This window comes from Mustela putorius, unplaced genomic scaffold, assembly GCF_011764305.1.
Source record: "Mustela putorius furo isolate JIRA1106 unplaced genomic scaffold, ASM1176430v1.1 tig00003962_pilon_pilon_pilon, whole genome shotgun sequence".
NCBI lineage: Eukaryota > Metazoa > Chordata > Mammalia > Carnivora > Mustelidae > Mustela > Mustela putorius.
In genome coordinates, this window is record NW_025422106.1 from 1,768,415 (window position 1) to 1,782,109 (window position 13,695).

General features: G+C 59.0%; 1 protein-coding gene across 23 annotated transcripts in view; it reads left to right on the forward strand.

Annotated features, from left to right (window-relative positions):
* The window catches only part of SRCIN1 (SRC kinase signaling inhibitor 1), a 68,507-nt gene that overhangs the window by 29,187 nt on the left and 25,625 nt on the right, over positions 1-13,695 (forward strand). For 16 of the 23 annotated variants that reach the window (XR_006603704.1, XM_045070051.1, XM_045070049.1 and 13 more), the window contains 5 exons: positions 6,250-6,273; positions 9,911-10,106; positions 10,692-10,890; positions 11,272-11,365; positions 11,876-12,786. Coding sequence is in view for 22 of the 23 variants with exons in the window: in XM_045070051.1 (XP_044925986.1) it covers positions 6,250-6,273; positions 9,911-10,106; positions 10,692-10,890; positions 11,272-11,365; positions 11,876-12,786 (1,424 nt within the window). In the remaining variant the exon portion in view is untranslated. Of the gene's footprint in view, positions 1-1,686; positions 1,937-6,249; positions 6,274-9,910; positions 10,107-10,691; positions 10,891-11,271; positions 11,366-11,875; positions 12,787-13,695 lie in introns of those variants that run through there. The other 7 variants (XM_045070041.1, XM_045070046.1, XM_004764701.3 and 4 more) reach the window with 4 other exon arrangements.

The following is a 13,695-nucleotide window of genomic DNA, read 5'->3' on the forward strand; positions in this document are numbered from 1 at the left end:
CACCCTTCTTGGTAGGTTCAAGGCTCAGTTTCCTTTTTTTTTTTTTTTTTAAAGATTTTATTTATTTGACAGAGACAGAGATCACAAGTAGGCAGAGAGAGGAGGAAGCAGGCTCCCTGCTGAGCAGAGAGCCCCCAATGCGGGCTCCATCCCAGGACCCTGAGATCATGACCTGAGCTGAAGGCAGAGGGTTTAACCCACTGAGCCGCCCAGTTTCCAGTTTTTAAGAGGACTTTGGCATCTAGCCATTTGTTCTGAATTTGTTCCCTGATTCCTCACTAAGCCTCAGTTTCCCCTATTGGGAAGACAAATCTCAGCTGAGAGATGGGCACATTTAGGCAAGGCTTGGACTCACAGCTCAGGCCTGGACATTGTCACGGGAGAAAAAAAGGCATCAGGGGCCCCAACAGGGAGGAAGGACCAGAGAGTATGATTGCAGCCGGTGGGGAGGGGTAGACACCCTGAGGGTGGCCTTGGCTTGAGGGTGCTCAGCTGTAGGAGGCAGAGGAGATGGAGAAATGGGGAATCCAAGGGGTGGCATGGGTACCAGCTTCACTGCTTCATACACCCTGCTGCCCCTGGGGACGGGCGACAAGGACAGGCTTTTTCAAGATTTAGAAGGAAAGACGTGACACCCTAGGAGAGGACAAGGCTCCAGAGCACGGATGTTTTAGTGGAGTGTAACTCGAGTCTGGCAGCAGACTGGCACGCTTGGCATCACCCACAGGGCATTCTGCCCACTTCCCTTCCTGGCTTTTAGCCCCATCTTGACGGCACTTCGGGGAGCAAAGATGTGTCTGCCCTCTAGGGCTGGATGGCAAATGGGACAGACTTGTCTTGAGTGGCCAAGTGCACGTGGAAACCAAAAGGGGTCCGGGACAGGGATGGTGACAGGGCAGCAGGTGTGGTGTGCCTGTGCCTGTGGCAGACGGAGGCTCTCTCCAGATGACCTGTTTTGGCACTAGACATGGTAGGGGTGACGGATAAAAGGGAGGATGAGCTTGGTGAGCTCACTTGTCCCAGGTCATGGGGCTCTAGCCTGTCTGCATCCGGGATTTGCTCTGATGGAGGAAATTCCATACAGGTTTGAGAAGACCCTGACCCCAGGGTTTTGTGATTCAGAGGAAAGTGGCCATTCATAGGCTCTTGTCATCACTTGCTGCTTGGTGCTTATCACACTGCTCCATGGCTGAGTCGGAGGCTCCTTTATGTAAAGCGCAGGATCAGAGAGGGTCAGCATATACCAGAGTTGCACAGCCGAGCAGGATCAGAGGCTACCAGGGAAGCTCAGGCGTCCTAGGCCTCCCAGACTTGGCTGGGAATTGAGTCACAGGAGAGCTGAGTAGGGCAGCGGTGCCCCCTGAGACCCTGATGGGGAGAGGCTATGATCTCGGAGGGTCACAGGTCGGGAGACAGGCCATTTTCCTCCCCCCAAAGCCTAGGCCAGACCTTTGGGAGTGGGAGGCTGAAGAGGACCCTGGGAGAGGATCAGAGGCTAGACTCCAAGCCGCAGCCCCTCCCCCGCTTCCACCAGTCCGCCTAACCTCCCTCCCTCCTTCTGCAACCCGAGTCCCGGGCGGCGGGCCGGCGTATCGGGTGACCGCGGCGACGCAGCCACCAGCCTCCGCCGATCCGCGGCGGGGCTGCGCCGACGGGGCCGCGCCGGGGGAGGGGGCCGGAGAGAGGATGTGCTCGGCGGCGCGCCGCGCAGCGCCAGGTGGAGTCGCGGTTACCGGGGCGACCGGGGCCCGGGCCGGCTCGGCGGCGGCGGCGGCTCTCGCATTGCAGCAAAGGGCACCGGCGGCGGCTGCGGCGGCTGCGGAGGCGGCCGGGGGAGGGGAGAGCCCGGGCGGGTGGGAGTAGGGGGCAGCCCTCCCTCCCCCGCCCGACGCGGGACCCGGGGCTGGGGGCCCCGCGCATGCACCTGTGGCCACAGGTAAGGAGGAGCGGCTGCGGGGGCCAGGGCTGCCGCCTGGGGTTCCGCGGCCGGCGGGGCACAGAGATGGGGCCAGCTCCGCGGCTCCGGGGGGCGGTCCGGGAGTGGGAGGCGCGCAGGCCGTTGCGGTTCCCAGTCCCCGAGAAACGCCCCCTCCCTTCCCCCACCGCGTTCGCCGCCTTCCGCGTGGGCCGCCCCCCTCAATGCGGCGGGCGCCCCCTCCCCCAACCTCGGAAAGTCATGACCTTCCTGGGGTGCGCCCTTGCCCCCGGGGCCGCGCGGATCCCGCAGAGCCCTCCTTCCCACCACACTCTCTGCATTGGGGAAGGGTCGGAGGGGAGGGTGTCGCTGGACACCCCCGGGGGGAGGGTCACGCGTGTGCGTCGAGGTGGGAGGCGGGCCACGCGGGGGCACGTTAGGTAGCCCCAGCCTAGGGGGCGGCTGTGGACGTGTGTTCACAGGAGTTGAGAGGTGGGTGTGTGCGCCCGTGCATGCGGAGTTAGAGGATTCAGGAGCCGGAGGGGCGACCCATTCGGTTGTCCTCCCTTCCTGGAGGATGCGTCGTCGGGGCTCGGGGTCAAGGAGGGGTCATGCCATTCACCTAGCCTACTGGGGACGCCTGCCCCGAGGAGGGGAGAGACTCGGTGGACTGCGCTTCGATTCCCAGGGGGCACAGCCCCGCCCCTCCCAGGGCTCGCCCCTGGGAGAAAAGGATCAGCTGCAGGGGGCGGGGAGAACCCCACGAAGGGCACTTAGGGTGGGGAAGGGCGGGGGTTAACTCCTCAGCCCTCGGAGGAAAGAAGCTATTTCCTTTTTTCACCAGGGAGTTTGAGGACTCCCTGGCCTTGCTTTCTTGGGTCTCTGAGAAGCTCCCCATCCCTCATTTCTGAAAGCCTGGCCCCTAGAGAGCTTCCACATCAAATCCTTTAGAACACCTCATTTTGCCCTCTGCTCCTGGAAGACTCTTTCCTACAAGTGATTACCCTTGGCAAGGGCTCTCCCATTCATACCTTTTTTTCTACCTTCCCACGGTCCTCTGGGAAGGGGAGACCCCTCTTTGAGTATGGGGGGTACTGGAGGTGTTCGGGGCAGGGTTCAGGGGCCAAACCTCTCTTGGGCTCTTCTTGCCCTTTCCCCTCCTTCCAGGGGGTTCCTGGTGCTGGGAAACTCCAGGACCGCAGCCAGACAAAAGCATTTAGAGACAAACCCCCTCCTCCTGTGGGCTGGTCCTATGTCCTTCACATAGGTTCCTGATCAAATATTTGTTGAGGGCCTATTACATACCTGGGCATTGCGGTAGGTACACAAGAGGAACAGACCACCGGGTCAAGGGTGGGGAGGTTGGATGGGGACAATCTCATCTTAGCAAACCAGGAGGAGCCCTCTGCTCTCAGTGAGCCCAGGCTGTCCCCTGGAAAGAGACAGAGACAGAGGTTGGACGATATTCCTAACGACTTCTCCCCACTATCTTTCCTCCCCCCACCCCCACCGCCCCGTCCCTCCCTCACAAGGACACTGAGTTGCCAGGAGACTGTGTGTGTCATTTCTGGTGGGAATCTTTCCTCCCGCTTTCCAGAGAGGCAGAGGGTGCTAGGATCTACTCAGTGTGCTTTATGGGCCGGAGCCCAAAGTCTCCAAAGTCTGATCTCAGGCTCACCCCACTTTGCCGAGCACAAATGCCGCGACTCTCCCACTGTTACCCTCTAGGGGAGGGTGCCTGGCTTTCCCGTGGCCATGAGGCTACCCAGTCCTCTTCCCTGTCTCTGACTAGTGACCCATCCTGTCCCGGGCTGACCGCCCAGCCTCAGGAGTCTGAGGCAGGCCCAGGCTCAGGGCACAGCTAGCGTGACTGTGACCAGGCTCCAAGAGGCCGAAGGTGGCTTCAGCCATCCGCATCTCCTGAGTCCTAGGTGTTGACCCTGGGGATTGGGTGGGGGTGGGGGATCTTCTGCTTGAATCAGGAGTGAACCTACCTAACGCCTGATGTCTGGGGTATCATTGGCATGGGACAGTCGCTGTCGCTGAGATGGCCAGAGGCACTATGACCCAGCTAGTGGAGGGGAGGAGGGATGAGACTTTTTCTCTGTGTGTATACTGTGTGGGTACTGTTTTGTGTGTTTCTGCAGCTGGATATGTGCGCGCGCGCGCGCGCGTGTGTGTGTGTGTGTGTGTGTGTGTACATATGTATGAATGGTATCCACGTCTCTGGGCATTTCTGTGACTCTGGGGGAGGCTGGCAGGGGTGTGAATGGTACCCGTGTTTCTGTGAGCGGAATCGGAGTGTATGAGAGCAAGTCAGGGGCCAGGGCCGGTGCGTGTTTGTGCACGAGCAGGGCTGCTTGCTGTATGAAAATCTCTTTGAGCTTCCGGGGTGGTTTCTGACCATGGAGGGCTTCTTTCCAAGTGCTTGTGTCCCTTTGTGAGTGTGTCTTGGTTGTTCTGGGCAGTACCTCCGGCCGTGTCCTTATCTGAGGATGTCTGAGAGTCTGTGCTCAGTGTGGGGCCTGTGTGTTCCGGGGCACTGGTTGGGGGTCCTGGTGTGTACACGGTATAATGGTGATAGTAGGTAAGGGACAGCGGCCTTCTCTGCAGAGCCGTCCATCACTGCCGGGCCTGCAGACAGGACTGTCAGCATAAACCTTCTGTGCCCTCTGCCTGGCTCTGTCTGCCCCAGGTGTGTCCACTCCCTCTGCTACCCCTCCCCTTCCCAAGGCCACAGGCAGCTGTGGCGAGAGCCTGTGACTCCAGCCTCTTGCCTGCCCTCCCCTCAGCCCCCGTGGGCATCCCCTGACACCCATGGGGGTGGCATGTGTCCAGAGATTGTTCTAGGCACTGGTCAGGGCACAGATGTTGCTGCCCCCTTCCCTTGCCTGGCATGTGACTATCTTTTGTGTCTCTTGAAGCCAATGCTAGCACAGGGGGGTGGGGGAGAGGTGGGAATTGAGACTCAGATGGGGATGGCACTGGTAAGTGAACCTCTCCACCCCAGCCCAAGCCTGGCATTACCCCCAGCCTACAAGTCTAACTCAGGTAAACCCTCCATCCCAGCAGGGCCCCTCGACTCCACCCCTGTCCAACTCCTCTCTGCCCCAAAAGCGTTCAGGTGGCCCAGGACACCCCTCTGTGATGTCCTTCCCCTGTCAGGGACCCTCAGGGTCCCTCTTCTCTGCCAGTGGCTCTGAAGCCTGGGCATTCTGTCTGCTTGTGCCAGGCACCCCAGTGCCAGGCCATCTGCGGCCTCTGTCTTCCTGCTAAGACTGGCACCGGTCAGCAGGGTGCCTACAGCTTTGCCAAGAACCAGCCCAGCCTCTGGGCTCCCTTCCTTGTCCTTAGCCATCTGCAAGGGCCTTCTGGTCTTTAGGGAAGACAGGGTAACCCTAGGTTATGGTGAACAAGGAGGCACCTGACGTCCCCTACTCTAGGACAACAGGAAGTCTTCCTCTCTCTCTAGCTGGCTCTAGGACATTGCCCACACTTCTAGTCCCTACAACTCCTCTTGCTTATACTGGCTCCCCATTCATTGCCCAACATTGTGAAGTGACTGGTACCTGTCCCCTGGTACCTGTCTGTAATGCTGGGCCATTGCGTTACAAAGACCTCCTGCCCTGGCCTTGGCCGCCAGCCTCCCTCTTCCACTCCCTGCCGTACCAGCACCCCCTGGACTCCAGATCTGACCCCACTGTGCTTCACTCAGATGTTTTCTGCCTGTCCAGCGCAGCCCACCCAGCTGCCCCCAGCCCCTCTTTGTGGCCCACTCTGCTACTTTCCCAGACCCTGTACCCTAGCCAGATTGGACCAGTGACTATTTCCTCAACACACTCTCTACCCACCTGCCCCAGGGCATTTGCCCATACCATCCCTCTGCTCTACATGCCTTTCCTCCCAATCTCCAGCAGCTCATTTTTCAGGACCCAGCTCAAATGTCACCTCTTCCGGGAAGTTTCCCCTGCCAGATGCCCCTTCTCTGACCCCACAGCTCCAGTTCATCTCTGCCAGTGTCTCCTGAGTTCCCTATGTCATGGTCTTCGGCACCTTTCCTACCTGTGATTCTCCAAGTTACGTGACTAGGATGCATGGCTTGTGAACATCTGGAAGGGCTCTCCCTTGTCCCTGCCAGCAAGTCTGGAGCCTGCCCAGGGCTGGCCCGGGACTCGGTAGAGAACGGGGTGTACCAGGCACTGCTTCTTTCCTGTTCCTGGGAGGGCAGAGGGCCCTGGTCCCAGGGCTGCACTCAGAGGGTCTCTAACCCACCTTCGCCCCTGCTCTCCCCGCACAGCTCCCCGCATAACCATGTCTTCTCTTATTTCCATCAGCAGCCAAACTACTGGAGTTTCAAGGTCAGTGCGTGTGCCTCTGCTTCCGTGACAAGTGCATGTGCTCTCCTGCCCTGGGCCCTCCCCGCACACGCTTTGCCCAGGGGTGTGCATCTGCACGGGACCTTCCGGTGGGGGCGGCGGGCTTTGGGGCTGCAGGCTGTGGCTGCTGCTTTGAGAGAGTCTGAGCTCGCCTGCCAGGGGTTCGTGGGATCCAGAGTGGGAGTTCGGGCCATCCCTGCTGGGGATCTGGGCTGGGAGTACTTAGTGAGGCTTTCCCACACTGCGGGGGGGGGGTGCATTTGGGAATAAGGGAGGCTGCTTGACAATTACACCCCCCCACAATGCCGAGAGGCTGCTGACTCTGAGACAGGGACCTGATCCCCATGATCTGGTTGAGGGCCTCTTTTCTGGACTCAGCCTTCATCTTCCAGGGAGGTCTTATGACTCTGCTCGGCCCCTCATCCCTTTCCTACTTGGCACTGCGGGGAGCTAGTCAGTGCCAGGCAAGAGACTCACAGCCCTGAACTCCAAACCCTCTGCCCAAGTGGAGGGATAAGCTCAGGGATGAGCACTTGCCTGCCTTCCCAGGACAGTTTGGACAATCCACAGCTGGGGAGCTCTCTGCCCCATCCAAGGGCATCCAGCTGAGTCCTGGGCGAGCACCCTCAAGTACCTCCTCCGCCGTCTCTGGCACCCAGGACCAGAACGGAACCAAATTAGGCTCCCGCTTGTGTCCCAGAGTCTCCGGCCCTCCAACTCCCAGGCTTTGTGATGGGGGTGGGAGGCATCCATCCCCAGCTCCTGAGGTCTCATCCTGCTCCAAGCATCTTATCTGTGAGCATGCACCCAGAGAGAAGTCCTTGCAGAGAAATTATGGAATCATAGACTCAGGATGTCAGGCACACAACATTTTTGGAGGAAGCAATAGGATGTAACAGCTCAGTGCATGGGCCTGAGAACCTAATTCCAAATCTGCTGCTAACTCACTGGGGGATCTGGGGTAAATGGCAAGATCCCCTGGGCCTCAGTTTCTCCTCTGTAAAATGGAACAACAATGTCTGCCTCACAGAGTTGTTGTAAACATAGAAGAGATGAGATGCTGCACGACCTAAACACAGCGCCAGGCTCATGGCGAGCCTTACCCCACAGCCTCCTTCAGACTTCAGCCTCCTCCACCGACACTGACTTGATTCCCAAATCAGAATCACCTTGGGAAATTGTCAGAAATCTTGAATCCCAAGCCCCAATCCCCAGAGATTTGGATTCAGTGAATATGGAGCCCTGAAAAGAATGTTTTTCAAAAGCTCCTAAGTGATTCTGTCCCATTCTACGGACAGCCTTTGGGGACCTCAGATCTTTGCCTGACTGTCCCCACTCAAGGTTCCCTCTGCCTGATCTCTGGCGGGAGTCATAGGCTCCTTGCTGGAATTCCTCCCATGCCAGGTGCGCCCTGCCTCCCCAGCAGCTCCTTCCTAGCTTTGGAGAGCTATGCTTGAATTACTGTTTTATTCTTTTGCCATCTCGCTCGTAGACAGAGGTCCTAGGTGTCTCACTTTTCTCTGCCCTGTTGACTCAGCCCAGGACTGAAGAGAAGTGCTAATGGGCTTTCTCTCTTCTCAAGAGGGTTTTCTACAAAGGCTGTGAGAATGGCAAGCTGCGCAGAGGGCCAGGATGGAGAGTGGAACAAGCAGGGGACAGGGAATGTGGGCGTCTCTTCTCCCCGGGGTGGCCTGGACAGGGTCTTACCTTCTCTGCAGTCAGCAGCCCCGAGGCTCCCTGCCCCCACACCCTTCTGGCCCCTGTTCCATCTTCTTCCTGGCACCTCACTTGTGTCCCCTGGCACTGTGGCCACCATCTTCGCTCCTGGCTAGCTGCCTCATTCTGCCAGAATTCTGTAGCTCTTCATCCACATCAGCCTGGCAACCGCTGGCCTTCTGGTTGCCTGGCAACCTCATTGACCACCACACCAGACCTGGTTCCCCACACTGCTCCAGGGCTGAAGGTGACAGAGGCTGGCACTGGTGATCAGCCTAGAGCTGAGCTGCAGGGTCCAATGTCTGGGCACAGGCACCCCTATGTGGGCCTCGTTCCTACGCTGTCTCCTTCCTCCCCAGACCCAAACCCCCTCACTGGTCAAAGCATTGTACTTGACACTGGACTTCCCCCGAGGTCTCCAAACCTGACCTTCTGCATCCCCAAGCCTTTGAGACCACACTGGGGACAGCTGGGCACATTGCCCATCAGCGGAAGACGCTCTCTTTTCCAGAGTGCTAACCCAATTGGATCATTAAATTGAGTTAGTATGAAGATGGAGATTAATTAGGGGCTAATCAGGATTTGGGGAACGAGGGAGCAGAGGAGAACAAATGACTCCTTTATAGAGATACTTTTTATTTTTTTTTAACTATAAAAGTGATATATTCTGATTGTGCAAAATTCACCCAGCAGAGAAATGTATAAGAGAGAAAACGCTGTTTCAACCCCGACTTAACCAAGGTTAATAGTTTTGAGTGATTTGTTGTTAAAAACAGACAACTTATTTTATAGAAAAGTATGGCTGGGCAACAGGATTTTTTTTTTCTTGATAACATATGTATATACAATCCATACATGTATCTGTCATACATAACATGGAATGTCCATAACACAGATCTGACTTATTATCTTCTCCCTTGAATAAAAACGTTGCTGACAGTACCTGGGATGGAGGGAAGGGGCTGGGGCAGAATGGCAGGAACCATGGCCCTGGGTGACAGCCCCGGTCTTCAGCCAAAAGTAGTTCATAAAGTGTAACCAAAATCATGGCCACCCCTCCCTCAAGGAGAGAGCGACCAGGGTGTCCCTGGGGCAGGAGACAGTCACTGGGTGATACCCTTCCCTAGCTCCAGCTGGATACCACCCTCAGCTGTAGCTTCAGGGCCACCTGAAGGGGCTGCCATGCTGGGTACCGGGGGGAGGCCTTTCTAGAAGACAAGCCAGGATGGTTGGCTGGGTGGCAGCATGTGCCTTGCAGGGAGGGGCTGAGGTCAGGCACATATGCTCTGTGTTCATGTGGATCGTATCAGGCTTAGCATGTGCATTGCATGTAGTAGGCAGAATCTGTTTGAAACTGCTTCGGGATGATTCTGCCAGGCACCCTAAGTCAAGGACACAGTGCTCCTCTCTGAGGCCCATACCTCCCAGAGCTGGGATCCTGGGGCCCCTAGTTCTCTTTGCTTCCTCCCTGGGCCCTGCTTCCTGCCCCCACCCAACCCTCTGAACTCCACGAAGGATAAATTTGCCGCTCACACACCCGCCGCTTAATTAATGTCTGGAACTAATGCCCCAATTTGCTCAACGATTCTGCTGCTCACCTCAGTGACAAATTTGTGTTGTTGTTGTTCTCTGGAAGCTTAAAATAGCAGGCGTGCCCTGGCTCCCGCTCAGATGGTTTCTTGTCTGACTTCCCAGGTTGCCTGAGCCCTTTGCCCACTCGTTACGTGCTGGGTGTCCCAGGGAGGCCAAGGCCCTACGGGGTTGGGGAACTCTCCTGTAGCCACACAGCGAGTCTGGAATGCAGGAGACCCTTGTGTGTGTCACTGGCTGGCAGGGGCTTCCTGGGCCTGGATGGGGGAACTGGCAGAGCAAAGGGGCTCATGTTTGACCCCTGCCCCTGCAGACCCGCAGCTCGCGCCACACTCAGGGAGCCCAGCCCGGGCTGGCAGACCAGGCAGCCAAGCTGTCATACGCCTCGGCTGAGTCGCTGGAGACCATGTCGGAGGCGGAGCTGCCCCTGGGCTTCAGTAGGATGAACCGCTTCCGACAGAGCCTGCCCCTCTCCCGCTCCGCCAGCCAGACCAAGCTGCGCTCGCCAGGTACCGCTAGCCCCGCCCACCCCCTTCCCAGCCACTGGCTCCTCCCCATGCTCTGCTCACCCTAGAACCCTCTTCACCCCATTCACTACTCCAGCTCTCCTTAACCAAACCCCCTGGCTCCCTGCGCCGCATTCCCACCTCCCTGCCCCTCGGCAGTCTCCTCCCCTTGGGGCCTCTCCCTCCTCAGCTTCTCTCCCACCCTTTCCCTCCCTCAGCAGCCTCTGCCCTGTCCTTTTCTCTCCCAGCCTCTTCTCTCCCTCACCCCTTTCAGCAGCCCCCCCTTTCCTTCATCCTTCTAAGCAAGGGCTCCCTCCTTTCTGCCGTACCTGCTTCTGCTCCCAGTTCCATTCCCTCGGCCAGGCTCCCACCTGCCTGGGGTTGAGGAGGAGCCTTGCGGGGACGGCACCATGAGGAGTGCGTGGGTGCACCTGCACTCTGGGCCCGCGTCGGGCCTGAGACCCTGCCTCTGCAGGAGCAGCGCGGCTCCCGAAGGCCCCCCTCGCTCTCCCAGCCGGCGTGGTGGCGGCGGTGGCGGTGGCGGCGGCGGCGGCGGCTCTGACAGCGAAGGTGGCATGTCCTTCGCAGGGGTGCTGTTCCTGCAGTTCGGGGAGGAGACTCGGCGCGTGCACATCACGCACGAGGTCAGCAGCCTGGACACGCTGCACGCGCTCATCGCGCACATGTTCCCGCAGAAGCTCACCATGGGCATGCTCAAGTCGCCCAACACCGCCATCCTCATCAAAGACGAGGCTCGCAACGTCTTCTACGAGCTGGAGGACGTCCGGTGGGCGTGGCCCCGGGGGAGGGGTGGGCTTCCCCAGGCTCCTCCTCTAGGGGGGCGCTCAACTCCGTGGGTCTCTCCCTCCCCAGCCTCAGCCCTTCTCCTCTCCTTCCTCCTCCGTCATCCCACTACCTCCCCTCGAAATCATCTACCCATGCTGGCTCATTTTTGGCTTAAGCTAACATGCCAAGGGCGCACGAGGCAGAGGACGTGGACGGGGTGAGGCTGTGGAGCGTGTGTTGGTGGCAAGCAGTCCGAGGCACTGAGCAAGAAGTTAGGAAGAGGTTGGGGTTCTTGGCCCCTCTTGCCAACCCTCTTCCTGTAGTAGATACCTCTCTTTATCGCGGGGCTGAGGGATGGTGACCCATTGCATCTCCCCCCCAGGGACATCCAGGACCGAAGTATTATCAAGATATATAGGAAGGAGCCTCTTTACGCCGCTTTCCCTGGCTCACACCTTACCAACGGGGACCTCCGGGTATGGCTGGGGAACCTCAGGGCACTGGGGAAGTTGGGCAGATGGGGTCCAGGAGTACAGAGTCTAGTTACTTGTCAATAGGGACCAGGGCCAGTTTTTGGAGAAGGGAACATAGAGGCTGAGACAGAGGGTGGCTTCCACTAATTGTGGATATGAGGGTCCTTCCCCTCATCAGCCATGCCCCCTCCTCTCCATTCAGGATTTTTCCAAGAGGCCTCTAGGTATTGTAGGGGCCTCTCTCAGGAACCAGTGTTTCCCTTCTTGCTTCCCCAACCCTCACCAGAGGGTGGGCCGCAGGTTGCTCCTCTAGTTCCTCTCCATCTGCCACTTCTTCCTCCATGCTGGGAGCCCTGATGGGAAGGGGGCCCAAATACAGCAGGAACAAAGGAGAGCAGAGAACAGAAGGAACTTCCTAAGCGTCAGGGGGAAAGATGTTGTCTCCAAAAGCAAGGTGCAAGGGATCCCCTTTGTGACCAGCCCCGTGGGGTTCTGGGACTGTCTTTTGCATAGAGAGAGATGGTGTATGCTTCACGGGAGTCATCGCCCACACGGCGTCTCAACAACCTGTCGCCGGCGCCGCACCTAGCGTCCAGCTCTCCGCCCCCGGGCCTGCCATCCGGGCTGCCCTCGGGACTCCCGTCCGGGCTCCCCTCGGGGCTCCCGTCCGGGCTCCCCTCCGGGCTGCAGTCGGGCTCGCCGTCACGCTCGCGCCTCTCCTACGCCGGGGGGCGCCCGCCCTCCTACGCTGGCAGTCCGGTTCACCATGCGGCCGAGCGGCTGGGGGGTGCCCCAGCCGCCCAGGGCGTCAGCCCCAGCCCCAGCGCCATCCTGGAGCGGCGCGATGTGAAGCCGGACGAGGACCTGGCAGGCAAGGCAGGCGGCATGGTGCTGGTGAAGGGCGAGGGCCTCTATGCCGACCCCTACGGGTTGCTCCACGAGGGCCGTCTGAGCCTGGCCGCGGCCTCCGGCGACCCGTTCGCCTACCCGGGGGCCAGCGGACTCTACAAGCGCGGCTCGGTGCGCTCGCTCAGCACCTATTCGGCGGCCGCGCTGCAGTCCGACCTGGAAGACTCGCTGTACAAGGCGGCGGGCGGTGGTCCGCTCTACGGAGACGGCTATGGCTTCCGCCTGCCGCCCTCGTCACCACAGAAGCTGGCCGATGTGGCGGCACCCCCCGGAGGTCCCCAGCCTCCACACAGCCCCTACTCCGGGCCGCCCAGCCGCGGCTCGCCAGTGCGCCAGTCTTTCCGCAAAGACTCGGGCTCCTCATCGGTCTTCGCAGAGAGCCCCGGAGGCAAGACACGCAGCACCGGGGGCTCCTCGACAGCCGGAGCTCCACCTCCGGAGCTCTTCCCTGGGCCTGGGGAGCGCCCTCTGGTTGGGTTTGGGCCACCGGTGCCAGCCAAGGACACGGAGACCAGGTGAGGGATGCTCAGGAGGCCTCAGGGCTCTTGGGGGGGTGGGATGGAGAGAACAATGTGTGGCAGGATTGTGTCCTGGACTGTGAGGCCCCAGAGTCCTTTGTAGACCCAGAGGAGTCTTGGAAAAATTTGGATGTGGCCGGGAAGGCACTGGAGAGATGAACAGGCCATTTTCCTTCCTTCTGCAAGACCTGGGGGTTAGATAAAAGGGCCCCAGATAAGGTCTCTGGAAACCTGGGTTTGCATCTGTTCCCTGAACCTCAGTTTCCCCAACTAAAATTGAGGCTAAACCAGCTTTATAGCACTTTTCCTGCTCAGTTTGCAGCCATGAGAGCTGTCCAGCACAGTCAGCTGAAGTCCACTGGGGAGGGCGTGCTGCTAAGAAATAGGGACGGGGAGAGAGGCACATTCCCTTAGGTAGCCTCCAAGCTGGGGAACCCTTACGCATTATTCAGCTCCATCCTAAGGGTGCAGGGCTGGAGAGGGTACCCAGAGCATTGACCTATCCCTTCTGTCCTCAGGCAGTGCTGCTGAGAGACGAGCAGAAGCAATTCACATTCACACAGCTGTCTTGTGGCTGTGTGCCAGGCAGGGCACTGGGCACTGTGGATGCTGAATTGGGCAAACCTGGTTCCTGCCTTGTCTAGTGGGGGTGACACACTAAAAATTACTTGCACTTCCCTTGGGAGGGTGTGTAGGTGGTGTGGGAGGAGGGACTCTTTAAAGCTGCTGGGGCTCTGGAATGGCTTCAGGAAGAGGTCGGGAGGAGGGCATGCCCAGGAAGGGGGAAAATATGTGCAGAGGCACAGAGAGGCCTCGGTGGGGCCCATTAGAGAGCCAGTAATGAGAGATGGGGCTGGCAAGAGGGAAAAGGGGCCTTACCAATGTTGGGTGGGGGACTGTGGGCTT